The sequence below is a fragment of the Aedes aegypti genome, chromosome 1 (genome assembly GCF_002204515.2).
Source record: "Aedes aegypti strain LVP_AGWG chromosome 1, AaegL5.0 Primary Assembly, whole genome shotgun sequence".
NCBI classification, from domain to species: Eukaryota; Metazoa; Arthropoda; class Insecta; order Diptera; family Culicidae; genus Aedes; species Aedes aegypti.
In genome coordinates, this window is record NC_035107.1 from 148,059,628 (window position 1) to 148,087,465 (window position 27,838).

General features: G+C 41.0%; 2 protein-coding genes across 2 annotated transcripts; one reads left to right on the plus strand and one right to left on the minus strand.

The window, feature by feature from the left end:
* On the plus strand, positions 1-14,426 carry LOC5575292 (protein YIPF5 homolog). The gene is made up of 3 exons (XM_001655620.2): positions 1-110; positions 176-299; positions 13,622-14,426. Exons 2-3 carry the CDS (start codon positions 209-211, stop codon positions 14,344-14,346), a joined length of 816 nt encoding a protein of 271 aa, XP_001655670.2. The 5' UTR covers positions 1-110; positions 176-208; the 3' UTR covers positions 14,347-14,426.
* Positions 14,405-27,701, minus strand: LOC5575293 (transmembrane emp24 domain-containing protein 7). The gene is made up of 4 exons (XM_001655622.2): positions 27,281-27,701; positions 21,193-21,303; positions 20,911-21,130; positions 14,405-14,899 (listed from the first exon to the last, which is right to left on the minus strand). Exons 1-4 carry the CDS (start codon positions 27,449-27,451, stop codon positions 14,742-14,744), a joined length of 660 nt encoding a protein of 219 aa, XP_001655672.2. The 5' UTR covers positions 27,452-27,701; the 3' UTR covers positions 14,405-14,741.
* Positions 27,702-27,838: the final 137 nt, after the last annotated feature.

The following is a 27,838-nucleotide window of genomic DNA, read 5'->3' on the forward strand; positions in this document are numbered from 1 at the left end:
GCATTACAAAGTCTGATTTGCATTCGTCATCAGCTGTTGACAGCTGACAACTCACGCAGCGAAAAGAAAACGAATTCCGATTTTGACCAACAAAAATTCGGCTAATCTTGGTAAGAAACAATTTTTATTCTTTTAATATATGATTATTTTGATTATCAAAATTCTAAATTGTCAGCGGTGCCAATCTATTAACTAGCGATATCCTGTGATGGCCGGATACAGTGAAGAACAATTCTGGGCAAACCAAAACAATCAATCGACGGCATACGATGGATTTGGAGATCAGTCGCAGAATTTCGGTAAGGCGAACTCATACAGTGACTTAATTTAATATTCGTACCGGGTACTGTTTTCATATCGAATCAGTAAACTAAATCTGAACTACTAAACAAACGAATGCATTTCCACATTATTTAACAATGCTACGATTAAGAGAAGATCTTGTTCTATCTTCCAGTGGTGATAGTTTTTTTTCATCTTGGTCCATTCACTTGCTTAAATAGGGCAGGATCCGTCATTGACTTCAGTATTTTCAAAAGCAGTTTTTTGTGCAAAATCAAGAAAAAATTAAAGGAAATGTGTTCACTGTATTCTGTTCTCCAACCGAAACACGTTTTCATCCAATAATTTTTAATTTTGAACAAAAAAAACTGGTTTTCAAGTTTTGATGATGACGATGATTAAGATGACGAAGCGTTGAACGTTAAAAACACAGCTAACACTCGGTTAGGGGCTTTTGGAGCGAGATCATAAGTTATGCAAGAAATGATACATTAAATTTAAAAATACTCTATCAAATTATAAAGTCATATAGGTGTCTTCTATTATTTGACAATCATAAACTTTTTCAATCTACTCGCATAATAATGAAAAAGTATTGAATTTGAGTCTAAAATTGGCCCAATTTTATATTCCTACACATGTCAACACTGAAACATGAAACTATTGAAAACTAAATGTTAATGCTCTATTTGATTGCCAACTCTTTTATTAGCTGACTTTAGGGCAAGTGCGCCTCCCTGCTTTTATAAAAACGGCAATAACAAGTTGTAAAATGATGATTTTTTCAGCAAGAATTGTTCATTTACCCAACTAGGCTCGCCGAGTTGGATAAATACAACGAACGCTGAAAAAAGCAACGAGTTGCATACAACATGTTTTGCTATTTAGAAAAAATGTCGTTTTAGCTGGACTATTTCAAGAAGCACTGATTCTGTTTTATAGGAAAAGTAGGCCGTTCTATCGTTCATCTCCAATGCACCAGAGTCTATGAATGGAGAGTTGCGCGAAGAGACTTCTTTGAATGGTTGTTCTTCGTCTTCGAAAACAGCCCCTATATGTTTTGCTGGTCTGCTCGATAGGTAGACGGTTTGACAGTTCGATAGGTAGATTTGATTCCACTCTTCGCGTGTTTGAGCGGTGCCGAATTCATTAGTTTCCATGGTCACATACAATTCTTTAAGAAGTAATGGACGGGTCAACTAATCTAGTTTTGAGGTGCATCCATGGAGATGAACTATGACCACCGGATACCGGTGATAATATGGATTTCCGGAAGCATGTCTTATGCAGTAAAATTATGACGTGTTTTTAGCAAAGGTCTCGGCTAAAAAAACAAAATTTTACTACCCATGAAGATAGAAGATCAAATTCTGAAGCGATTGGTCGCCAAGTATTAAGATCGGTCCAGAAACAACCAACATATGGCCATTTACCCGGAATCGGTGCCGGTAGTGGATCCGAATTGGGATCAAACAATTTATTCACTCAAAATATGTCGCGCAATATTGTTTTCTCAATAGCTTGTCGTAAAATTGAAAATGAGTCTTGTACAGATTTGGCCACTCATGGCACCGCCAAGTGCCCCGGGGGAACTTTGCATAGGGGACATTTCGATTTTGACACCCAAGCATATCATGCGACAGTTCGTTCTTCATATTGTAACCTTCCAAAAAAGGTTACATTTTTTGTACATAATTTATCGTTGCAAATAGTTTTATTCTTATTATTCTTATTATTAGGGCTTATCGCAATTTGAAATATTTTGTATAGAATTAAAGGCACATTAAATTAAACTAATGAATTGGAATTGAACTTGAAATGTATTAAATAAACTTAACGAAACAAAAAAATAATATCGAATTTAAACCCCCGTTATCCTATCCTGAACATCCCTACTCCGCTACCACTTGCTACCAACCGTCAATATCATCGATCGAACAGCTGACTGTCACCCACCGAGAGGGAGATAAAACTGCCGGTCATCCCAGAATCGGCCTCTATTAGGTGAACGCAAACAGTCACCGTCAGTTGTGCGCGACTTCTAATATTATCTTCTTTTACTCTACCAGTAGTGAACTTAGTTTAACTCAAGTGTCGGTCGTCGAGTCGAGTGAAAAAGTGCTCTTTGATCCCGATAGACTTTCAACGAGTGAACGAATCCAATCGCCGTTGTGCCATTCCGTCGCCCCATCATCGGCCGGCCAGACGAAAGTGTTAACCATCTCACCCCGTGTGCATCCCGCCACCACCTTGTTAGGGCCGTTGAATAGCCCTTTCTCAGCTTGGGACAGCAGCTCCGGACTTACCACTGTCGTGGGGACGGCCAGGAGAGCAGCTCCAGAATATCCCGAGACAGTTCCCCGTCAAAGTGTTACCCCAAGGATCGAGTCGAGCTTCGGTATCACCCACCAAACGTCGAGGAAATACGAAAGAGCATGACGATGGGGTCCCGACGATCCCGATCCCGGACTGCCGAGGGAATCCGATCTCCTGCCAGCTGCTAAAGTGCCCACGGTATGTGAGTAATTTCCTTTCCTTTCCTTAATTTCTCCATTACTGAGTTAAACGCTCCCCTCCCCCCCCTTATGATGAATTGAATAGATGAATAGAATGATGTAAAGTTAAACTTTTTTCTTGTCGCCTATTATTTCAAAGCGCAAGCCCTGCTTTCTCTCTCTTTTGTTGGTCGGTCCACCTTGCTTTGATCTTCAAGGGAAGTCCTTCCGCCTCCAATTCCTTCGATATCGCGTAAACGGCCCTGAGTCCCAGGACAAAGCCGAGGTGGGAACAATAGTGGTTCCCAACCTAAGAAATCCTAACAATATCTTGTCGTAAATAGGGCAACTGTAGACTCAAAATGGATAGTTGACTACAGTGTCTACTTCCGGGACCACCGGATGTCCCCGAGGGAACCTGTAATTAGGGACAATTGAAATTGAACTCCAATACATATCGTGCGACGGTTCATTTTTCATGTCTCGTGCTAAATAGGGCTTTTGTAGACCTAAAATGGATTATTGACTACAGTGGCCACTTTTGGGACCACCGGAATTTCCCGGAGGAACCTGTTATTGGGGACATTTCTCTTTTAGCACCAAAACATATCATACGACGGCTCTTTCTTCATGTCTTGTCGTAAATAAAGTAACTGTAGACTCAAAATGGGAATTTAATTGAATTGGCCACTTTTGGGACCACCGGGTGTCCCCTAGGGAACCTATGATTGGGGACAATTGGAATTGAGCGCCAATACTCATCGTGCAACGGCTCATTCTTCATGTCTAGTCATGAACAGGTCAACTTTAGACCGAAAATGGATATTTAACTAGAATGGCTCCTTTGGGGACCTCTTATAGTTCCCTAAGAAACCTATCATTGGGGACCAGTGGCGCGGGAAGTGGGTAGGACATGTTTTTTTTTTTTTTTTATAGTAGGGTACAAAAAAGCTTCAAAAGCCAGGCCTGTTGTGTGTTGGCACGGTGTGGGACTCACGTTAGGCGTGCTTAACCACTAAAAAACTTTCCCTACTGCTCATGTGCCTCGATCTCCCCCGGAACTACATCAGGCAACTTCATCGGGGGAGGGCTGTGCTCATGCACTTCTTCAATCTCAGCCTCTAACTGTTCTGCTAGTTCGCTGTTGGAGCGTTTTGTTCAATTGGCGGTTGAACATCTCGCCGGGACTTTGGACAGCTTTCTGTGCGACGACGCATACTTCCCTTGGGCTGGCCTCGCATCAGAGCTCTGTTGATCTTCTACTGGACGCTCATGTGCACTTCGTTGCTCTACGACGACTTGTCCTCCGCTGCTGCTGTTCGAGCTCTCCTTGTTGACCAGTTGGATGCCGAGGTCGGTCCAGCGATTCCGGTTGGAGGATGACTTCCGGTTCACTGGCGCCCAGACGACCCAAAACTGGTTTGTGACGATCGATGCTACTCGGCTTAGTCCCCGACGGTGGAGCTAGCCTACTCCGGCTACGCGCTTCTTCATGATTCGATACAGGCCGGTGGAGTGCGGAAGTCGGTCCAGCGATTCCGGTTGGAGGATGGCTTCCGGTTCGCTGGCGCTCCGACGACTCAAGCCGGTGATACGCTACGTACTACTCAGAGTAGTCCCCGGCGGTGGATCTATCCTACTCCGACGAAGATTTCCCCGGCGGCGGAAGATCTCCTGAACCGATGCTATCCGGGCAGATGCCGAGGTCGGTCCTGCGATTCCGGTGGAGGGAAGCTTCCGGTTCATAGGCGCCCCGACGATCATTTGCCGGTGCAACAACGCGATCTACTCAACTAGTCCCCGGCGGTGGACTTAGCCTACTCCGAAGCTGGCCGGGCAGATGCCGAGGTCGGTCCTGCGATTCCGGTGGAGGGAAACTTCCGGTTCACAGGCGCCCCGACGACCATTTGCCGGTGCTATTTCGCGAATTACTCAGCTGGACCCCGGCGGTGGACTCAGCCTACTCCGACTCGACGTTGGTCGGCCAAGTGCCAGGGTCGGTTCTGCAATTCCGGTTGGAGGATGGCTTCCGGTTTGCAGGCGCCCCGACGACTATTAACCGATACTACGCTACGCCCGCTCTACTTCACGCCATCTCCTTTGCAGCAACGACATAATCGCCGTTATTCCCCTGTTCACCGCATTCCAGGTGCTTTCATGCTGGCACATGTTCTGCACGATGTTGTCCGGATTTAGAACGCTTGCGGTTTCTGGCATCATCTCGCTTCGTATATCCCTGAATCGAGGGCAGTCGAATATAACGTGCTCCGGTGTCTCCTCGATATTTGGACAGGCCGGACAATGTGGAGATTCTGCGTGTCCGAATCTGTGCAGATATTTCCGGAAGCATCCATGGCCTGACAGAAACTGGGTCAGGAAGAAGTTAGCTTCTCCATGTTTTCTGGTCGTCCACACCGACACGTTAGGAATGAGCCTGTGGGTCCACCTTCCTTTCTCCGAGTTATCCCACTCCTGCTGCCACCTGGCCATTGTGTCCAACCTAATGGTATTCCTCACATTCCGTGTGTCCCTTTGCTGGTAACATGCGATGTCTTCAGCCAGAGTGATGCAGATGGGGATCATTCCGGCGATAACGCACACTGCCTCCGATGATATAGTGCGGTAGGCACTCGCAACCCGTATAGCCATGAGCCGGAACGTACCTGCCAGCTTATCTCGGTGACGTTTGGTTCCCAACGCTGCAGCCCAAGCCGGTACTCCTTACCTCAGTATAGACGATGATACGGTCGCTAGAAGACGCCTCGTGCTGCTTCTTGGTCCTCCAATGTTGGGCATGATCCTGGCTACGGTGTTAGCAGCTTTCGCTGCCTTTTCGCAGGCATAGTCTACGTGGCTGTTGAAGTTTAGCCTGTCGTCGACCATTACTCCGAGATGCTTTAGAGAGCGCTTCGATGGGATTGCGTGCCCTCCGACGTTGATTTCCAACTGCTGTACCGCCTTGCAGTTGCTGACCAGCACCACCTCCGTTTTATGATGAGCCAACTGCAGCTTGACTCCAGTCATCCACGATTCGATGGTGTCTAGCGATTCCGCCGTCAGCATCTCCACCTCCTCCGCAGTCTCACCAGTTATCGCAAGAACGACGTCGTCTGCGAACCCGACGATCTCGACTCCATTCGGCAGTGACAAGGTTAGCACTCCATCGTACATCATGTTCCACAATGTTGGACCAAGTATGGATCCTTGTGGAACTCCCGCCGTGACTTCAATTGACATCCGTCCCTGGTTCGTGTCGTAGACCAGTACCCGGTTCTGGAAGTAACTTTGCAGAACTTTACACAAATATCCGGGAACCCGCATTCTGTGTAGGGCTGCGGCAATAGCCACCCAACTGGCACTGTTGAACGCGTTCTTGACGTCTATTGTTACCACTGCGCAGTATCGATTGCCTCTCCTCTTCTGCTTGGCCGCTTTCTCCGCGCACGCGATGACTGCCCGAACAGCATCCACCGTCGAAGTCTTTTTACGGAATCCGAACTGCCTTTGCGACAATCCGTTCTCGCCTTCCGTGTAGATCGTCAGCCTGCCGAGGATGACCTTCTCCAAAAGTTTGCCAAGAGTATCCAGCAAGCATATTGGTCTATATGAAGCAGGATCTCCTGGCGGTTTTCCCGGTTTTGGCAGTAACACCAGCTTCTGCACCTTCCATCTGTCTGGGAAGCAGCCTTCCGCTAGACACTTCTGCAACGCTGTCCTGAATATGTCTGGGAACGCCAAGATTGCTGCCCTTAGCGCAACATTAGGGATACCATCTGGTCCGGGAGCTTTGTTCAGCTTCAATCCTTTCGCAACCGTTATCAGCTCGGCGTTAGACACTTGTATACCGGCATTTTCCTCATCTACGTCAGCGTACGGTGTGGGCGGCCACGCTGTTGGAGCATGCGTAGGAAAGAGACCGTTCACTATCGCCTTCAGTTTGTCGGGACACATTTCAGCTGGGGTAACTGGGCCCTTGATCTTCGCCATCACTACTCGATAGGCGTTGCCCCAGGGATTTGCGTCAGCTTCCCGGCACAACTCCTTGTAGCAGTTCGTTTTACTCGTCGATATTTCCAGTTTGAACGCGGCTCTGGCCAGTCGGTAGGTCACTTTACGCTCTTCCATGCTGGCTTCGGATCTAGCTCTCTGCACGCGTCTTCTGGCTCTTAAGCAGGCTAGGACATGTCCTACGCACAAAAATACCTGGGTAGGACAGTCAAAGACTGATTGAACACGAAGTGACATCCTTCCTACGGAATTTATATAACCAGATGTAGGGAAAGTGTACCAGTTATGGCCATAGTGGTTCCCTATTTGGCCATATGCAAAATTTGGATAGCTTCTACATTTTTAATTTTTTTGAATGTTTTAACATCAAGATAAAAGCTATATCTTACTGCTAAAACACAAAAAAAACTTTTCATAATGTTAAAACATTCAAGTTATTACGTATGGCGAAATAGGGAACCACTATGGCCATAACTGGTACACCTACCCTAGAACTTCTTGGATAAATTAGCATGAACATTCCTGGAAGTATTTCTTGACAAATCTTGAGTGTGCATAGAGAACTATCAAGAGATCACTAAAAAATCGATGGAATATTTCATGGATTAACCCAAGACCAATGGCATCGTGTACTGAGTATACCCATCTTAAACAAAGCTCGTTTGTTATACACAGCTCGAGCGTAGTACACCCGATTCTGTTTTTGCACGGGGGATGCGTACCGTGCAAAAAAAGTTTTCAGTTCAAAATTTGAAAAACCGTGCAAAAAAAGTAACACCATTTTTCGACGTTTCATGCAAAATTAAGGTTTTGGCGGAAAACAATGTATGGAAACTTTTTTTGCACGGCCGTGTAAAAAAAATCCGTGCAAAAACAGAATCGGGTGTACTGCTGACGATGAACACTGTTGCTCTTGATTTCTCCAGGCATTCCTGGAAGAATCTGTGAACGCTCTGTTGAGTTCCTACAGAACCAGAATCACACTCTGTAGAAGTTCTTGGCTGAATGTTTGTAAACATATCTGCAAGATATTCCTTTATTCATTCCTAGAAAATGATTAGATCATATATTTCATGATTCATAAAATTTTAGTATATTTTCTAGAATTTCTGAAAGAAATCTTGTCAGAAACACTAAAAATGCTTGCACGCTTCCATCTCTCAGTCAGAGCAGATGTACACGGCTTTCGGTTAATCTTCAAAGTTATATTTTTCGTTGCAATTATGCCAGTGTCGTGTAAAAATTGTATTGTGCTAGACACATCGATTCTACCGAAACGGCCAACTGTTCCGGACATCAAGAAGTTCCTTGACGAAGAGCTTAAGCTTGATATGACTGTGGTGAAAAGTGTGCAAATGCACAACGTCAAGAATGTAGTTTATCTTGCTATGCAGAGTGAAGAATTTGGATCTGCGATAGCTACAAAGCACCACTTGAAGCATTTTATGGAATGTGCTGGGAAGAAGCAGGCAATCCCGCTGCCTATATACAGCAATGCCGTCGACGTGCGTCTCCACGATCTCCCAGAAGAGATTGACAATCTGGTCGTTGCCAATCATATGCGCCAATATGGGAAAGTAAGCAGAAGGTCGTGGGTTCAATCCCAGGCCCGTCCCTTTCACATATTTGTAACACTCTTCCTAATAGCTATCTTTCTCTACACTGAAATGAATTTTATTCTAGAAATTACTGAATCCATGGTAAAATTAAGAACTGCACCAACGATTTTCAACCGACTACGTTAATCTGTTAACTCTACCAAAACATAATCAACATCACTACACAAGAAAATATCTTCGGTTTATTTAACCACAGTTGCAGTATTTATGACCAGAAACATTTTAGATTCGACCACAGTCTATGAATGGAGAGTTGCGCGAAGAGTGAAACCAAATCTACCTATCGAACTGTCTACCTATCGAGCAGACCAGCAAAACAGATAGGGGCTGTTTTAGAAGACGAAGAAGAACAACCATTCAAAGAAGTCTCTTCGCGCAACTCTCCATTCATAGACTCTGGATTTGACCAGTTTGGCATTATACTTTTGACCACACTGTGTTTTACGGTGGGTGTCATGGATTGAAATGCAATGCTTTGTAGTGGATACTGCTATGGACATGGTCACATTTACTGCACTGCTCAGTGATTTGTACCAGATTATAGTAAAGTTAACAGATTTTTGTAGTCGGTTGAAAATCGTTGGTGCTGTTCTTAGTTCTACCATGGATTCGGTATATTATACAACAAAATTTGTTTGCGTGTATCTCTCTGTGTCATTATGGCGCAAACATCATCAGTTCTATCTATCGCTAGAATTGAATATATCGACTTAACCGCTTACCACAGTGGTATCCATAAGGTCGAATACCTCATCCATCACTAACAAAACACTACTAATTCCAAGGGAGCTGTGGGAAATGCAGGAGATTCTCCGGTTTTCTAGTAATAACGGCTAACTAATTAACTTCCTTCATCTCCCCGGTGGACATAAGGACGTGGCCGGCGCCGTTATCAATCGAGAAATATCAAAGGTAGTGTGATTGTACATTGAAGATGAAAAAAGAGCTAAAACCCAAGCTTCATCTGAGTGGTTCTCTGTGCAGATTGATCACGGAGTAGCAACTACGAAGTGTATGTTCCATCAGTTCATCGTTTTTTATCGTTGAAGAGGATTTTCTGACAAATAATGACGCAAAAATCCCTTGTTGTAAACATATTCTACCATTACAGGCTCAAAATGCTTCCCTGATTATGATCAAAATTCCCTGAGAATTCCAGGTTTTTTCTAGGTTGAATAAAATTCCCTGATAATTCCAGGTTTTCCAGGTTTTTTCAGGTAGTAGACATCCTGTAAATTTTGATGGTGAAAATCATAGTGTCCTGCCGCATGGGTAAACTGATGGAACGTATGGTAAACCGCAGACTCATTACACGACTCGAAGCGGACAAACGATTGGACCAACGACAATACACCTTCAGGAATGGGAAAGGACTCGACAGTTACCTTGCGGATTTTGAAGACGCCTTGCACGAACCTTTGACGTCCGGAGAACACTGTGAAGTAGCTCTGTTAGACTTATCCAAGGCCTACGATTCAGCGTGGAGATATCCAAGAATGCGGAGAGTTGCCGTTTCGATTCGTGTGGTATCAAGTTCTTGCAATCAGGGCTATACAGTGGCTGGCGCAAGAAGGGAACGACCAGGCACCAATGGTCGTAAGAGCATTAGAACACTTTCATGAGCTGACGGGTTTGTCCATCCCACCCATAGCAAAAAAACACCGTCTAGGATGCAGGTCATGGTTCGATCGAGAAGCTACCGTTGATTGGAGCATTAAAACAAAGCTGAGGGCACTCGAACAACCTCTAATTGCAAAGAAAATGTTTTCAGAAATCACCTCTGGAAAGTACAAGGACTATACCAAAATCTACACGGACGGTTCGGTAGTGGACGAACAGGATTTGGCATTTCAACAGACACTGATGATTTCCACGGCAGACTCCCCGATGGATGTTCTATTTTTTCGGCAGAAGCCTACGCTATTGTCGTAGCATTACAACTCGCTCAAGAAAATGATCGTACTGTGATATTCTCCGACTCAGCTAGTTGCTTAATGGCCGTAGATAACGGCACGTCAAATCATCCCTGGATACAGCTAGCTGAAATGCTAACCAAAGATAAAAGCGCTACACTATGTTGGGTTCCTGCGCTTGTGGGAATTGTCGGTAACAAGAAAGCGGATCAACTTGCGGCAATCGGGCGCGGAGATAATGAACCTAATATACCTATCCCTGCGATGGAAGCGAAGAAAATAGTAAAAAAATATATCAGATACAGCTGGGAAGGCGAATGGCGAAATTCTAACTTCGAAAACTGGCGAAATTTCTTCTTCGGAGGATAAAGAACTCAACGGTTCCTTGGCGGGACAGAAAATCAAGCAAAGAACGAAGGGGAAAAAACTCGATTGCGTATAGGGCACACCAACATCTCTCATTGCGCTATCTTCTCACGGGACATCAACGTTTGCGAGGTCTGTGGGGAGGAGGTTACCGTGTTGCACATCCTTGCAAATTGTCGCAAATATGATACAGAAAGGCTAGAAGCCAAATTGGACGCGGATATCAGCACTATTCTCAGCAACAACGAAGCAAACGAGGAGAAATTGATCGAGTTCTTGAAGAAAACTCGATTACTAGATAGAATTTAAGTAATCTGTTTCTTTCTTTTTTTACCAGAGGCGAATGACACCAGTTAAAACCTCTATAATAAATAATAATAATAATAATAATAAGAATGAGCTGCAGGAAAAGTTCTTGTCTCGTGTCAACTGTATTTTGAAGAGCTTTCTGTCTGCCGGCAACAAGGTGAAGGCGATCAACACGTTTGCTGTGCCCCTGTTGACGTATAGTTTCGGGGTGGTAAAGTGGACAAAGACTGACTTGGAGGCGATAGAACGAGCAGTACGAGTGGCGTTCACCAAGCACCGAATGCGCCACCCAAAATCGTCCATTGAGAGAGTCACCCTGCCACGTGCAGCAGGAGGAAGAGAGCTTAGTGACATTTGAACAGACGTAGACTAGCATACGCTCGTCATACACAGTTTGTTTTTGTTTTCCTCAAAGAAACTTGCACACGCTTTCCAGACTCATCAAAATGCATATGGAAATATTACCCAATTTGAAAAATTTACACCCGGTTTCTGGGTGTTTTTCGAGACTGAGTGCATATTGTTTTCTTCTAAGGTTCACAACTACATCTACACTAGGGCACTCATACCATTGGGCGTGATAACCACTATAGGCGTCTCCGATATTCAGGCACTATGTGTCTCCCAGATCCAGCAGCTGCGGGCAGATTTCGTAGAAAACCAGAACCGCCACGAAACTTACCGCGCTGTATGCGAAGCTGACCACGGCTTCAGCGCCCTGCATCTGGCGCAGCAGGATTACCAGCTGAACTGCGACATCAAAACTGTCGATGAGATGATCGCAACGTGAAGGAGAAAGAGTTGCATGGAACGCACCCCCATCAACTGGAGCTCGAGCACATCGATTAGGTGGCGTCTAACACGTGGCTGGTGCGGGGTGACCTCTTCTCAGAAACAGAAGGTTTCATGGTAGCCATCCAGGACCGGGTAATTACGACGAAAAACTTTCGGCACTACATATTGCACGAAGACGTGGAGGACCGCTGTAGGAAGTGCAATTCAGTAGGGGAGACTATCGAGCATGTCGTTGCCGGCTGTTCAGTACTAGCTGGATCAGCCTACCTCGATCGTCACAACGAAGTTGCCAAGATTGTGCACCAACAGCTTGCCCTTAAGCACAACTTGGTGGATCGACTTGTGCCCTACAACCAAGTATGGGAAACACTCACTCAGTTTTTGCGTTTCCCTCACTCGCTTCCACGCACAGTCGGGAGTGAGAAAACCGTTTCTTTGACCAAGCCGAACGTTTCAATTTCCATTGCCCATTCCGCTTCTTCGGCGAGCAATAAGCGAAACATAAAACGGCAACTGATTGAGTCGCTACCGATTCTGAAAGCCGAAAGCAGCCGAATGCAAACCGAATGATTGTTTACATTCTGATTCCGTGCGAGTGGCATTCGGGTTTGAGTGCTGATGAGCGTTCACTGACTGGCAATCCACACCACGGAATGATTCAGTGAGTGGAAATCCGCTCAGTCAGTTCAATGCATTCGGTGAATGGATGCTTAGTGCGTTCACTCGTGCCTCGCAGATACAAGTGTATTGGTATTCACTTCTCTTCGTGTTCCTTCCGATTCTCGCTTTTACACAATCGATTTCGACGCTTTCATGCTACACTCAACCCAGTACGGTTCAGCTTTCACTGAATGTTCGGTAGTAGCCGATTTTTTGCTATTTTTTATCGGTGGCGTTCGGGTGAGTGAGTGAATTTTCTCATGCTTGCCTACAACAAGTACCTGCCTGACCCGGTTCTGGAAAATAGTTGCATAAAGCTGTATTGGGATCGCGAGATCATAACGGACGTTCTCATCCGTGCCAACCGCCCCGACATTGTAGTCTACGACAAAAGGATGAAACGAGTTACACTCATCGACATCGCTGTACCGCTGGACCACAATGTCCAATCAACGTTCTCTAACAAGATAGCAAAGTACCACGACTTAGCGGAGGAGTTGAAGCAGATGTGGCACCTAGAGGACGTCCGTATAGTTCCGGTAGTCCTCTCAGCGACCGGAATTTTCCCGAAATCTCTCCTAAGGTCCCTAGACGAGCTGGAATTGAAGAAGGGCCTACACAGCATCCAAAAAGCGGTGATTCTTGGAACCTGCAGCATAGTCAGACGGTTCCTGAACCACCACAACTGAGAAGCTCATCCAGCAGACTCATTAGGATAAGTTAAACCGACCAATGATATCCACAGAGCCTAATCTCATTTGGCATACAGATTGCCCGGGGTAGGTGAAAGTTTCCAGCATTTTTTGCTGAGAAGTGCCAAAACTCTATAATAATAATAATAATAATAATAATAGTGTCCTGCCATAGACACATTTCAATGCATACGATTTTTGGCACATAATGTGACCCCCCATAAAAATGAATTCTAAAGGTTTATTTTTTTTTCTCATGTTATTTTTTACTTAAAATATTGTTATTTTTTTAGACTGTAGAAAAGTTAACGGTAAAACTAATGTAGGTTTTGAAATGTCACCAAAAACAAAAAGTGTCCGAGCATAGAGGACTCCCCCCTTACATTTGATAGTATTTTACCAACTTGCTCTGTACGAATATGAGTTTGAGTCAATGTAGACAATATACCTGGTAAAGCATAACTTTGTACTTTCTTCAACAGAATTCCAGTCATTCGATCAAAATGCCAGCTTTTTCCCGCCGAACGCATATCCTTCGCCACAACAACAGCAAGCTTACGGCCAGCCGTCGATTTTCACCCCAGAGATTCCGTCCGCTGGAATGAGTCAAGCTTTCGGCGTTCCGGGCGACATTCCAGGTGCTGCAGGAGTAGAACCCAGTGAATTTGATGAACCTCCACTTCTGGATGAACTGGAAATCTATCCACAGCGTATCATGGACAAGTCGATGGCAGTGTTGAATCCTTTTCACAAGCAAGGCCTCGTAGACAATCCTGAGTATTTCTTCAAAGAAACAGACCTCGCGGGACCGATCGCATTTTGTCTGACGTTAGCTGCTTGCCTGTTCGTGTCCGGAAGCAAAGCCCAGTTCGGCTACATTTACGGTCTCTGCATCATCTCCGTTGTGGTGATGTACGTTCTCATAACTTTGATGTGTAATTCGACGGAGAACTATGTCACGATAACGGCCGTGGCCAGCATTCTAGGTTACAGTATTTTACCGATCGTTTGGCTCTCAATCGTTGGGGTCTTCTTTGCTTTAAATTCGACGTTCGGAATTATACTCGCAGCTTGTGCCATCTTCCTTGCAACCATGAGCTGCAGTCGTATCTTCTGCATTATGACCGGCGATCAAAATCAGCGCTATTTGATTGCTTACCCATGCGCTTTAGTTTATATTATTTTTACGCTTTTAGTGCTGTTCTGAGGAGGCAAATGTATGTATTTCTTTTTGTCCTACCCAGTAAAATGATCTAATAAAAGAATTACAATTACTAATTTTCGTAATCACGATTTTATTTCTTTTTATCCATATTCCCTTAGCTACGGGGTGGCCTTGTTTAACGGTGACACATTTTTAAGTAATAATCTATGCACATTTTCACGTTAGCTAATTACAAACACACATTGGAAAAGTTGTTGATGAGAAAACAAGAGAAGACCGCACAAGACTTCTTTCTAATTAGTGTCGGTGGCGTGTGAGCAAACGCAATAGTCGTTTTGAGAGACGAAGAAAATAATGTGAAAATATCTACGCAAACTGAAACAGTCTGTTTGAAGATTAGTTTTAAAAAACGATTAATATTTCAAACTCAGTTGGATTCACTTGAACTGCTGGTAGCTCATCTGACTGGGTTTCTTCTCCGAGAAGAAATTGCGTAACACGATGACTTGCCCGACAGCTATCACCAGAATGGCAACGGTTTCCGTCAGCGACCACCAGAGGACACGTTCGTTCAGATCTTCCGCTCGTTTGCGACCTAAAGGGGGATGAACCATTAAAATTCAAAATTGTCTATCTTTCAATGTAAACTGGAGTCTATTCGCGATAAAATCAGGGCATTACCAATGAATTGAGAAGACCAATAATTTATATTATTAGTTGATATAATTGAGTCCACATCGAGACATAGATCATCGGCTCGATGGAAATTCTTCGCTAGGGGTCCTTTATAAATACACTACCCGCCATAAGTATGAAATCGCGTATTGCAACACTCATACTGAATATTGCAGCACCTTGAAAAGTTTAGCATTACCTAAAATTAATATTATCTCGTAATTCTGTAGTGCTAGATTAATGTATTTTTGAGGTCATCTTAAAAAATACGTCTTTGAGCCCCTGCGATTTTTTATTTTTGTTGAAAAACAATTTTATCACTGGATTTAGGGTGCTGCTAAACTTAAAAGTGCTGCAATACTCAGTATTGCAACGATTCCATACTTATGGTGGGTAGTGTATATTACTGGGAACCTACGTTGATTTACACCACTTTTATTTTGAATACTTTTTAATTTGCACCCCACTGATCTGCACAAAGTTCAAATTAAAAAATGGTCAAACGTTATTCAGCTCATAGAATGGAATGAAGTCCAAGAAAACTCTCCTAAACTTTCTCAGAAGTTTTAGAGATCCTCGAAAGAGTTCATCGAGCATTTGCACAAAATTTTCTTAAGACATAGGGCGTTGGATCCTATTCTTGGCACTTTTGATTCACTTCGGCAGTGGGGTTTTTTGAAAGCTATGAAGCTAATATTCAGCCATATTATGCGTTTCAGACAATTCGGTGCAGAAAACCCCCACATGCCAAAGTGCACAAGTGGTTCTGCACCCTAACTATGGTATTTGTTCTAGGGATCTTTCGCGGATTTTTTTTGGGATTTCTCCAATAATGTTTTGAATTCCCTGGAAGAATGAATGAATGAATAAATAAATTCTATGAGAACTACCTTGGGAAATTTCTCAAAAAAAGTTTTACTAGACTTTCTGAAAAAATCATAAGAGGAATCTCTGGAGTAATTTCTAAAGGTATCTTTAGAAATGAATTTCGTTGAAATATTGGAAAAAATTAACGATAATTCTGGAGGAAATCATTAGAAATCAGTGCTTGAGTGAGAGTGCTCTGTAGAAATGAGTGCTTGAAAATGCTCGAAATGGAACTTAGACAAAATTCTAGCAAAATCGAGTGGAGAATCAAATGAATTACATGATTTTTTCATAAACATTTATTGAGCATTTTGAAGTACCGTAAAACGGGGTAACTTTGATAGATTTTTCAAAGAAAACTTGATAATTTATGCATGCTTTTTCAAAGAATTATAGTTTATACACTACCCGCCATAAGTATGGAATCGCATCATCTAGTATTGCAACACCTCAATTGAATATTGCAGCACCCCTTAAAAAGTTTAGCATCACCCGTAAGCTATTACACTAATGACGCAATATCTTGGAAACCTTACTTTCTAGAAAGCTGCGGTCTTCAGCAAAGTTGTTCAGAAGCCCTACGACGTTCATCAGCTGACATTTTTAATGCGCCATTTTGCCGCTACGTGGCGCTAGTGTGCATGTAAATTGGTCATATTTTAGACGGCTCTGGCTCATGAACCTGACCACTTAGAATGTTTGTGTCTTCAGCAGAATATTATCATTAAAATAATCGGACTCCTCGTATTTCCCACGGGAATTCCACTCGAGATATCATTCATAATCCTCCAGATATTTCTCCAACGTGTTTCTCCAATTATTCCTGAAATTATTCTATAAATCGTTCCTGGCTGTACCTCGAATTTCTCCAGAGATTCCTCAACAAAATTTAAAGGTGTTTTCTAGAGGTGATTCTAAAAATTCTTCCATAAAAACTCAATTTAATATGCCAAATATTAAACGAGTTATGTACAGCGATCTCAAGTATCATAAAACTGTGTTTCGTTTCTTAGCAACTTGGCAACTCGCTAGTTAAATCATTCTTGAAAAAAAAAAAAACAGGATTCATACAGCCGAGTTTATAACAAAAAAAACATGTTTGTAGGTTTATTCATGAATTCCTCCGAGAATTTCTCTCAATACTATTTCAAAAATTAATCAATGGATTCCTGTTGAAACTTTTCTTTCAAAAATTTCCAAACAATAATTTCATAAATTGTTCCAGAAACATACTGGGTACACCGAAAGGGTTTTGCGTCTAAATTAAAATTGATTTTTGCTTGAACTTGAACTCGACCACAAACTTCACTCAAAATTCTAATAGAATATTTTTATTTTTCAAGTAATTACTCCAATAATTCAGTCCTTGTTGAATTCATTCCATTTTTATCTTCAGTATGTCTAGAGATAAACTTCAAAATTTGCTCACGAGATTTTAAGGAACTTGACTAGGAATTTCACCAAAATCATTTTGAAGCATTAAATCATCCCTTAGGTATGGTATAGGAATAATTTATGAGATTTATTCACAACTTCATGTGATGTAATTTATGAATACTTCTGCGCTCCATGAAAACTAAAGAAAATTTCTTGGTTTTCATACAGTAAGAAATATTTTTACACACATTCCATTTCCAAACATTGAGTTTTAAAACCATATTTAGGAAAAATTATGTGAAAACTCCGTATGAAACATTCTTTGAATTATACTAAAATGAAATCCAAGAAGAGCTTCGAGGCAATTATTTATGCTATTTCGAAGGGGTTTCTAAATCAAGAGGAATTTTAATATGAACCTCTTTAGGAATTTCTGTGTTCTGTGAGAAATGTTTAGATAATTCATCGATCATGTATAACTAGGAACTCAGGTTGATTTCATTTGTTTTACTGGACAAAGCAAAATTGGCGATCAAAGGGACCACAACGAATCGAATCTTTGGAATTTTTCCAATAGCTAAAGCTGCAAGACTTTAAATAGACCCGTCACTCAACATTGAAATAAGACGCGTTTAGGACTTTACTTAGCTTACTATGAAAAAAAAAAAAATACGGTGGGTATCTTGTATAGTTTTATGTTTCATGCAAAAAGAGTGTAATGTATAATGATCGTTTTGTCGTGAAAATCGTGAATGAAATGACAAGAATCGATCTTCTCAAGACAACGCCCCCCCCCCACCCCCCTGATGAAAAAACCTGGCTACGCCAATGGTCATCGACCCCTTAGGGATCGTTCAAATATTACGTAACGCAACAGGGGAGGGAGGGGGTCTTACATAGTGTTACGGTTCAAAGAAAAATTTAAAATTTTCTATACAAAAGTTGTTACGTGGAGGTGAAAGGGTGTCTAAAATTGACAAATTTTGGCTTACGTAATTTTTTAATGAACTCTTAAAAGTCCATGTAAGTTCTTGACGCGGTTCACAAGCAATCATTAACACGTCGAAATTTGAAAAACAGGAACATAATAAAATGACCCGATTTTGTCAGGTTCCCCATTTTGTCAGCCTAAAATTCATCGAGGGGCTGACAAAATCGGGTCCTCACTGTATTATATTCCACAATGTTTTGAATTTTGTCTAAGTAAACAGGTTCTTAGAAAATGCCTTCTTCCAAATATTTGCTGAAGATACGAACATTCTAGGTGGTCAAGATCATGTGCTAGAGCCCGCGAAAATATAACCAAATCTACCTGCACATCTGAGAGAGAGGAGACAGATGGCTTAGATTGCGAGTTCCCAAAATACAAGGGAACCTGTCATAAACTGACACTGGAAAACCACACATTTTAAGAGCAAAGCGTAAAATACCGTCAGAATTTAGGTAAAGGTAATTAAACTTTCTAGGTGTTTTTCGATGACTGCAAATTTTAAAAAGTTGAATACTTAAATATAGTCGTGTGTTGGCAAACTGCTATTGATTTTTTTATTCATACCTTTTTCACAGTGAACAACAATGAGTGAAAAATTTTGACCAAAATAAGATCATTAGACCGTTGTGCACAACCCAAGAACTAAAGAGAGAAGTCTAAGCAGGCAAGAAAACATGCCAACTGTCGGTCAGCTGTCTCCTCTCTCAGCTGTACGCTAGCACCACATAGCGGCAAAATTGCTAACCAATCAGTGCTGCCTCACATTGCTTTTAAGCTTCTGAGCAACTTTGCTGAAGACACGAACATTCTAAGTGATCAGGTTCATGAGCTAGAGCCGTCTAAAATATGACCAATTAACATGCACACTAGCGCCACGTAGTGGCAAAATTGATAACCAATCAGTGCTGTTTCACATTGCTTTTAAGCTTCTGATCAACTTTGCTGAAAACACGAACATTCTAAGTTGTCAGGTTCATGAGCTAGAGCCTGCTAGAATATGATCAAATGACATGCACACTAGCGCCACGTAGCGGCAAAATTGCTAACCAATCAGTGCTGTTTCACATTGCTTTTAAGCTTTTGAACAACTTTGCTGAAAACACGAACATTCTAAGTGGTCTGGTCAGTTTCATGAGCCAGAGCCGTCTAAAATATGACCAATTTACATGCACACTAGCGCCACGTAGCGGCAAAATTGCTAACCAATCAGTGCTGCCTCAGATTGCTTTTAAGCTTCTGAGCAACTTTGCTGAAGACACGAACATTCTAAGTGGTCAGTTTCATGAGCTAGAGCCGTCTAAAATATGACCAATTAACATGCACACTAGCGCCACGTAGCGTCAATATTGCTAACCAATAAGTGCTGTTTCACATTGCTTTTAAGCTTTTGAACAACTTTGCTGAAAACACGAACATTCTGGTCTGGTCAGTTTCATGAGCCAGAGCCGTCTAAAATATGACCAATTTACATGCAAACTAGCGCCACGTAGCGGCAAAATTGCTAACCAATCAGTGCTGTTTCACATTGCTTTTAAGCTTTTGAACAACTTTGCTGAAAACACGAACATTCTAAGTGGTCTGGTCAGTTTCATGAGCCAGAGCCGTCTAAAATATGACCAATTTACATGCACACTAGCGCCACGTAGCGGCAAAATTGTTAACCAATCAGTGCTGTTTCACATTGCTTTTAAGCTTCTGATCAACTTTGCTGAAGACACGAACATTCTAAGTTGTCAGGTTCATGAGCTAGAGCCTGCTAGAATATGATCAAATGACATGCACACTAGTGCCACGTAGCGGCAAAATTGCTAACCAATCAGTGCTGCCTCAGATTGCTTTTAAGCTTCTGAACAACTTTGCTGAAGACACGAACATTCTAAGTAATCAGGTTCATGAGCTAGAGCCGTCTAAAATATGACCAAATTACATGCACACTAGCGCCACGTAGCGGCAAAATGGCGCATTAAAAATGTCAGCTGATGAACGCCGTAAGGCTTCTGAACAACTTTGCTGAAGACCGCAGCTTTCTAGAAAGTAAGGTTTCCAAGATATTGCGTCATTAGTGTAATAGCTTACGGGTGATGCTAAACTTTTTGGGGTGCTGCAATATTCAATTGAGGTGTTGCAATACTAGATGATGCGATTCCATACTTATGGCGGGTAGTGTATGTTTAAAACAAGTACTGGCTTCCTAGCTATCGATTGCAGTTGATAGATTGCCATAAGATTTATTTTGAATGGATAATTTTTCATACAATCGGAGGTCGGCTTCCTGTTTAGGGGCAACTTTGATAATGGAGTATAAATCGAACAAAATTGAATGAATCACGTAACATTTATAGGGCATTGCATACCTCTAGACGTTTAACGTTATATGGAAATTTCTGACTTAGATTACAAAAATGATCCCAGTTCGTCAAAATGATATTCGTTAAGAAATTTGAGACCAAATTCGAGTTTCATGATAACTAGGCTGTCTAAACCTACATAATCAAAACATCAAATAGTAATTGTAGAACAGATTGTTTGTGAGCGTTTCAAAAGTGCTAAAATCGTTTCAATTTTTAAAATTCGTATATAAAGCCTCAAATGTTCTGAATCCAACTGAAAACAGCTCTTCCTCGCCAATAGACTCTATGTTCACATTATCCACTGTATAATATCAGACATTTGATCAGATGATCCCACTTGCTTACCCTGAGCTTCCCGTAATCGGTGATGAGTCTGGTAGTCCAGGATGGCATTCAAACTCTTGTGAATTTCTTGCGACGAAGACTCGAGCTGCGTCAACACGGTAGCGTGTTCGTCAACTCCCGGCAGGGGCTGTTCATCGCCCACTTGGAAGTCCATGTAGATGAGCTTGTGTGAAAATGTGGAGAACTCATTGCTGAAACACGCGGCATAGACTCCAGTGGCCTGGAAAATAACACGAAAACCGGTAAGTTGAATTCTTTTTATGACAATAGGCAAGTACGTACCTGAGCAGTGAACTGGTGGGAATCAAACTGTGTTTTGACTTGCTTGTAGAGAATTTCTTGCGTAGGACTGACCAGCTGCACATCTACATCGTATTGCCCTCCGGTTACAACCTGCAAGAAAGGTCACTTATCATTTCGAGTTCTCTTTTGATTTCAATAGCCAAATTCCAAAAGCGCTAAATTATAATACCAGGACTGGTAACAGGTCTAGAGACTTTTAATTCAAGTAAATTGTTTTTACAAATAGAAAGAAATTTAATACATCAAATACTTAGATGAAATAAAAAAACTGCTTTCTTTAAGGATCAAATATTTGGAAATAAGTCATACTAAAGAGTGAACCCAAACTTTTGCACAATGACTTGAATGACTCATTGATTTAGAATAGTTTTCAGATTTTTTTTTGCAAAATTTCGTGAGTGCTTTGCAATAAATACAAGATTTCGATTCTAATGATACATTGATTTGAAATTTTGGTCGAATTAATGCTGATGAAATTAGCCATGTTTTTTTTTCATAGTATTTTATGAAAAATGTCACGACTTAAAGTAAAAATTCAGTATACAAAATTCAAATAAATGTTTATTGGAAAAATACATATGCAGTAAGAATAACTCATTGCTTTTCGAGTATGCCATAGATAGTTTCAATTGGACGTGTAGAGATATGGACGTGCAGAGATATGGACAAAACACAGTTGTATGTCAACAACTACCGAAAAGCTAAACATTACATATAATTTGCAATTGGATTAGATGGACAAATTGATGTGAAGATTTGCGAAAAAGTTACACGTCTTCTCAGTGAGAATCGAACTCACGACTCCCCGATCTCTAGTTGGGGCGCTTTAACCACTACGCCATGAGAGGACCCATGAACGCAGAAGTTAACCTGAATTCGATTTCAGCTCAATAATCACGTGGTCCTCTTTCGCAAAGTGCACCTCTTTCGGAAGAATTAGATGCCCATCCAAACACAACGCTTTCTATATATATCCAATGCCTAGCCCGAGAGCGCATTGTTTTTTATGTATGGAAATAGCACACTACACTAGCCAGCAACTGCGCTGGCTGAGGTTTCTATTGTGTGGGCTTCCAATGGGTCGCGACGTTCTCAAACGACCGGTTACGGAACATGAGTCCGTTGCTCGTGTAACTTTTTCGCAAAACTTCACATCAATTTGTCCATTTAATCCAATTGCAAAATATATGTAATGTTTAGCTTTCGGTAGTTGTTAAACTTCCACTCGGCTGGTTAGCCGTAAACCACGATTCATAATTAAAAACAAACAGTTGTATGTATTTAAAGGGGTGAACCCAAATTTTTGCACGGGAGTATTTGAAGTTCTCAATTTCTGGTCAATTTCAACATACATGAATAAAAGCATGATGTTCATCCTAAAATGGGTTACAACATGTCATGCAAATTTGAGGAAAAGTTTTCTGAATATTTCAAAACATACATTCAAAATTACTGATTTTCACTACATGCGGACTGTGATTGTACATGATTGGTGAAATCGGCGGACATAAGGGAGAAAGACCTGTGTCCCATTTCTGAAAGAAGAGCACCCTCAACAATGGATTGTGCATTAACATTCTTAGCAACGCCACTTCCAACGATTTAAACTTTCCCCGAAATGGGATGGTTGGTATGGTTGTCCCCGTTTCTTCCTTAAAACAATTCAAACATTTACGTCTATCACATTATTCATAAGTGGATAATCTGATCGCCGTGAACTTTTGAGTTATCTTCAAGACCAAGTTTGCACAGTGGGCCTGGCCATTTTAAATGTGTAATATCATCGATATTCTGCAAACATTAATGTTGACAAGAAAATACTAGAAGAATTTCCAGGATGTTCTTCAATATTGGCTGTGCAAGCGCTTAGATTAGAGTAGATTAGACCATAGTTTCCCAAACTGTGGGTCGCGGCCCTCTGGGGGGTCGTGAGCTGATCTCTAGTGGGTCGCGAAAAAAAACCACTACATTGCATACGTTTTGTAGTTTTTTATTATCTCATTGTATTATGGCAACTGGTTTCAAGTTATGCATTACTCTCTTATTCACTTGAACAAATTGTTCCAATGATCGTTAAGCGTTGTATCAGTTGCTACCAAGGCTGCTACTAACAATCAAAAATCCACCATTCAAGGGGGTCTTAAGCTGAAACATCCGATGAATTTTGCCTAAGAGTTACCATTACAACGACTAGCTGTTGAAGTTATAAATAAACTAAAGATAATAAATTTTCTAATAATTGGAGATCCAGTCGTTGAACTTCACTTAAAAAGCTAGTATTTTAGTAAATTTTACTGAGCGTTAGCGCTTAATTTACCGAATTTCCGAACTCGAAAACTTGAAACTAAATATTTCTGACTACTAGTCAACAAATTTTGACCTCTTGAATTATTAAAATAGTTGCGAAATCACATTGAGAGCTGCTTATTTTTCAAGCAAGAAAGCTGATCATATATTTTATCATGATAAATTTGTATTTGTACTGTTATTTGTACTTGTTGGTACAATTCATTTTTACATTTATTTATTTCTCCTAAAAATGATCAATCTGATTATGCAAGATGAATCATCGGCATTGAAGTCTCGCAAATATTTATAAGATCAATAATTTTACCAAAAACCTCCATTAAAAACAGTAAAGCTATGAAATATTGACGAACAGTTCGATGACAGCAAAATTTTCATCAAGCTTCTGTAAAACTATTTGAGAAACCGTGAAAGCTCGCATAGTGGTTATATGCCTCTTTCCTGATTGTAATATGGAGAGTTTTTTTTCTAGGTCTAATATTTTCGAGTTTTGCTTTAAGATTTTGCTCAACAGTTTAACAGATCCTTCAGTGATTTTTTTTTAACGTTTTGAGATATCTATGCAATTTCATCGGGAAACAAACTCATTTATTTACGGATTTTCCCTGGTGGGTCGCGAAACAGACGCTTAACGCAAAAGTGGGTCGCACACTCGAAAAGTTTGGGAACCTATGGATTAGACTACTATACTGCCGTAAATCGCAAGTCAGTCCCATCTGCATTTTTTTCAAAATTGAGTTAAGGTTGGTTTTCAACATATCTTCCAATGTTCTTTCAGCTGCACTAATGAGATAATATGATTTGTTCGGAAAAAAACAGCAAGTCAAATTGTCCCATAATGAAAAGTAACCGCAAATCAGTCCCACTACAGATTTCCGCACCGTGCCACACAAAAATGAACCGTATTTTGCTCATCTTTATATTTTTCTCGGAAGGATATCGTAGTGAAAAGCAAACTCTGAAAGTTTCATTAAGATTTGAAAATGTTCTAATCGTCTCGAATTTTTTGAATATTCGTATGGAAAACGAATTTGGAAACTTCACAGCCCATTTTCTCAATGCCTACTTTTTACAAAGGGGACTGACTTGCGATTCACGGCAGTATACAACATAGAAAATAGAGGCTTCAGCAATCATTATTCAAAGCTTTAATTTGAAGAAAAAATGTGATAATTGCAGTTTTCTAGCGAAGGTAATCAAAAAAAAAATGTTTTGGTCGACCTATAATAAATTTTATGAGGTTTTGTGCTAACAGCATTGAACAAATCGAGCATGTATTGAGTGCAAGGAGGAAGAAAAGTAAACAGCTAAAAACCGTCTGCCAAAATCTAGCCTTAACGACAGTTATATGTGAAATATGGTGCGTCACTCGGTTTATGATATATGTTATATGTTGGAATTTGGATCACATGTGTATTATGCAAAAAATACCAAAAAAGTCGCATTTCTGTCCGCAGTTAATCTCTAATAACTCTAAAATGCATAAAATTATGATGATGATGTCTTCGACAAAGTTTTCCCTTGAACTTTTTTTCATCTAAGTAATAATAATTAAAGAATAATTCTAGCGTTAAGGTTGATACCCACTTTTGATGATATAGAACAGTGGTTAGCAACCTTTTTGAAACTGCGACCCCCTTCGAAGCTCTACGAACATCCCACGGACCCTTTCTTGAAATCAGAGTTAATGGAAAGATCTCATAATGAATCAATAGATATCTATAACAGTCACGCCCAAAAGTCACGCGTCCATAATCCCTCTCAAATAATGCATAAAATGCTATGCCTACCAGGAGCCTAACAAAAATATTTAAATGAGTCCGACAAGGAACTTCTGAAAGAGCATCTCACCAAAATTCAACACAATATTTTGCAAACCGTAGTTGGAAAGATTCTAACTCGCAATAGCGAATGGTCAAATAAATTCATGGGTGTTTGAAGATTTGCTCTAGAAAATAAATCCATAAAATATGAAAGATTTCTTCAGGTATTCCCAAAGATTTCACTGGAATCCGTGAAGTTCTCTTAGAAACACAATCCGAAGACAGGTAAGTAGTGCAAGCATCACCTATTGAACCGCTTTAAATATTTTAAGAAACTTATTGATGGGTTTATATAAGCCATAACGTCCTATGGAAGGCTGTATTGCTGGTGTTATTCTAACACAACACGCCAAGTCGTTTCCATAGAGGACGTTAGCCACAAGGAAGGACGTTTCAAATAATACTGTTTCATATGGTATGCTCTCTTGAACATCTAATCCACTTTCTCTCGCCGTTCCCTTTCGGTACCTATCCATCTAGTATTCATTGCTTTCTTCTCCGCGCTCCCTCTTACTTCGAGCAAAATAGACCGATATGCCGGTAAACAAATTAAATATAATTATCAAGATATTCAGGTATTTGTATGTCCTATGGAAGAATTTGCCAAAAACGCATGTACTGATTTGTTTGCTGCAGTAGAAACAGCAAGGTCTACGTTGGTCAAACAAAGCGGTCTCTCGAGGTTAGATTCAAGGAACACTACTTAGCGGAAATAGGAAAAGCTTAGAAGACGATAGACAAGGGGATGACATACGATTTCAAATCTATGCCACCTTAGATTTGTCTTTTCAGAGGGACATACAATTACGACGACCGATATCAATATTTTGAGAAATGTTTCTTCTCCTTGGAAACTGGATGTGGCGGAGAGTCTGGAAATTTGCAAACAGGTACCTCCACAGAGACAACGGCAACGACAATACATGGCTATTCAACTTGGTACCTACTAATCGATCCCGTGATGTACCTTTCAGCATTTAAAGAGGGATGGAATGTACCTAACAGTTCAGTAGGTCGTTTCATTATTCATAATTTTCTCCAAATCTCTACAATATCTATTTCTCCAGGGATTCCCCTAAAGAAATTTCAAGCAATTTCTCCAAAAAAAAATATCTAGAAATTCCTTAAGGAAGAACTTTCAACCATAACCGTATATTCTAAACCAGTTCCAATAGAGCTCCATTCCATTACTCCAAGAATTTCTCTAAATAATTCTTCCAGAGACTCCTCCGGTGATTCTTCCAGTAATATTTCCAGAGATGCTTCCTGGAATTCTTCCATGAATTTGGCAATTCATCCAAGGATTATTCCAGGGATTTTCCCAACTCTTTAACTCGTTGCGAAACCTTCTCATAAGAAATTTGTGTGAATGATTTATTGAGAAACCGAAGCTCAATATGTGGCCGAGATGGCCCCGGTTCAATGCAGGAAAAGGTACAGATATTATTCTTTTTTATAAAGGATAACCTGTTATTTGTACTTTGCATCGAGCCAAGGAAACAATAGACATTTAATTTAGAAACTTTGGAATGAACTATATTGAAATATTAGAAAAATAAGAACGAATAGCAAATCTTTTCTTCAGATATTTTTTGAATAATATGGATTAAAAGCTTCCATTTGCCGTTTTTGCCTTACAAATTCTATTACATTTTGTACTTATTTTCGCTTAGGCTGTCCAAAACCAGTGCTTCTACCCTCTACTTTTCTAAGTCATTCTCATCTTCTATGAGGGTGTAACTGCTTTTAATTTCCTATGCTTTCTATGGACGTCATAGCTTTGGAACTACTATTACCGAAATGAGAATCTTGTTGCGGATAAAGTAACCCCCACTAATGGTACCGTAAAATTACAATAATGACACGTAACCCGTTGACTTCTTCCCTCCCTTCCTTTCCAGAGAGGCACATAACTATAATATAGATCCAATACCAACCTGAAACTCCAGAGTAGCCGTCTGGTTTTTCTTGATTTCCTCGAAGAAGCACTCGCGGGCATTGTCGGGAAGTTCGAACGTCAGCTCAACGCTATTCACAGCGCTTCGGTGGCCCAAAAATGCCAGCAGGAAAACTCCGCTAGCCAACAGATTTTGACGTTTGCTCCTCATACTTTTTGCGGCTACAGTTTTTTCTCGATTAACAATCAAAACTGCATCAAACAACGATGCCTCCGCAATACTTGCTGCTCGTCCGCAGTTGGAAAGGGAAAGAGTCCCACAGGGGAAGTTTCTTTGGAAATACAACAGTATATTCTAATAATTCTCACCAAATCCGTAGAATTAGAATTTCTTATCACTTTTTTTCTAGCTCTTCGATGAAACTTTGCCCGTCTTTTGCTTTGATATACGCGTACACGCGTTTGACGTCTGTCAATCATCAGACGAACTTTTGTTCAAAATGGCAAGTCGATAAAGAAGAGCGAACATTCATCGGAGCAACCCTGAAATAAAAACACAATAAAAAAATAAAAATACTTGTACGGATCCTTAAGCTAA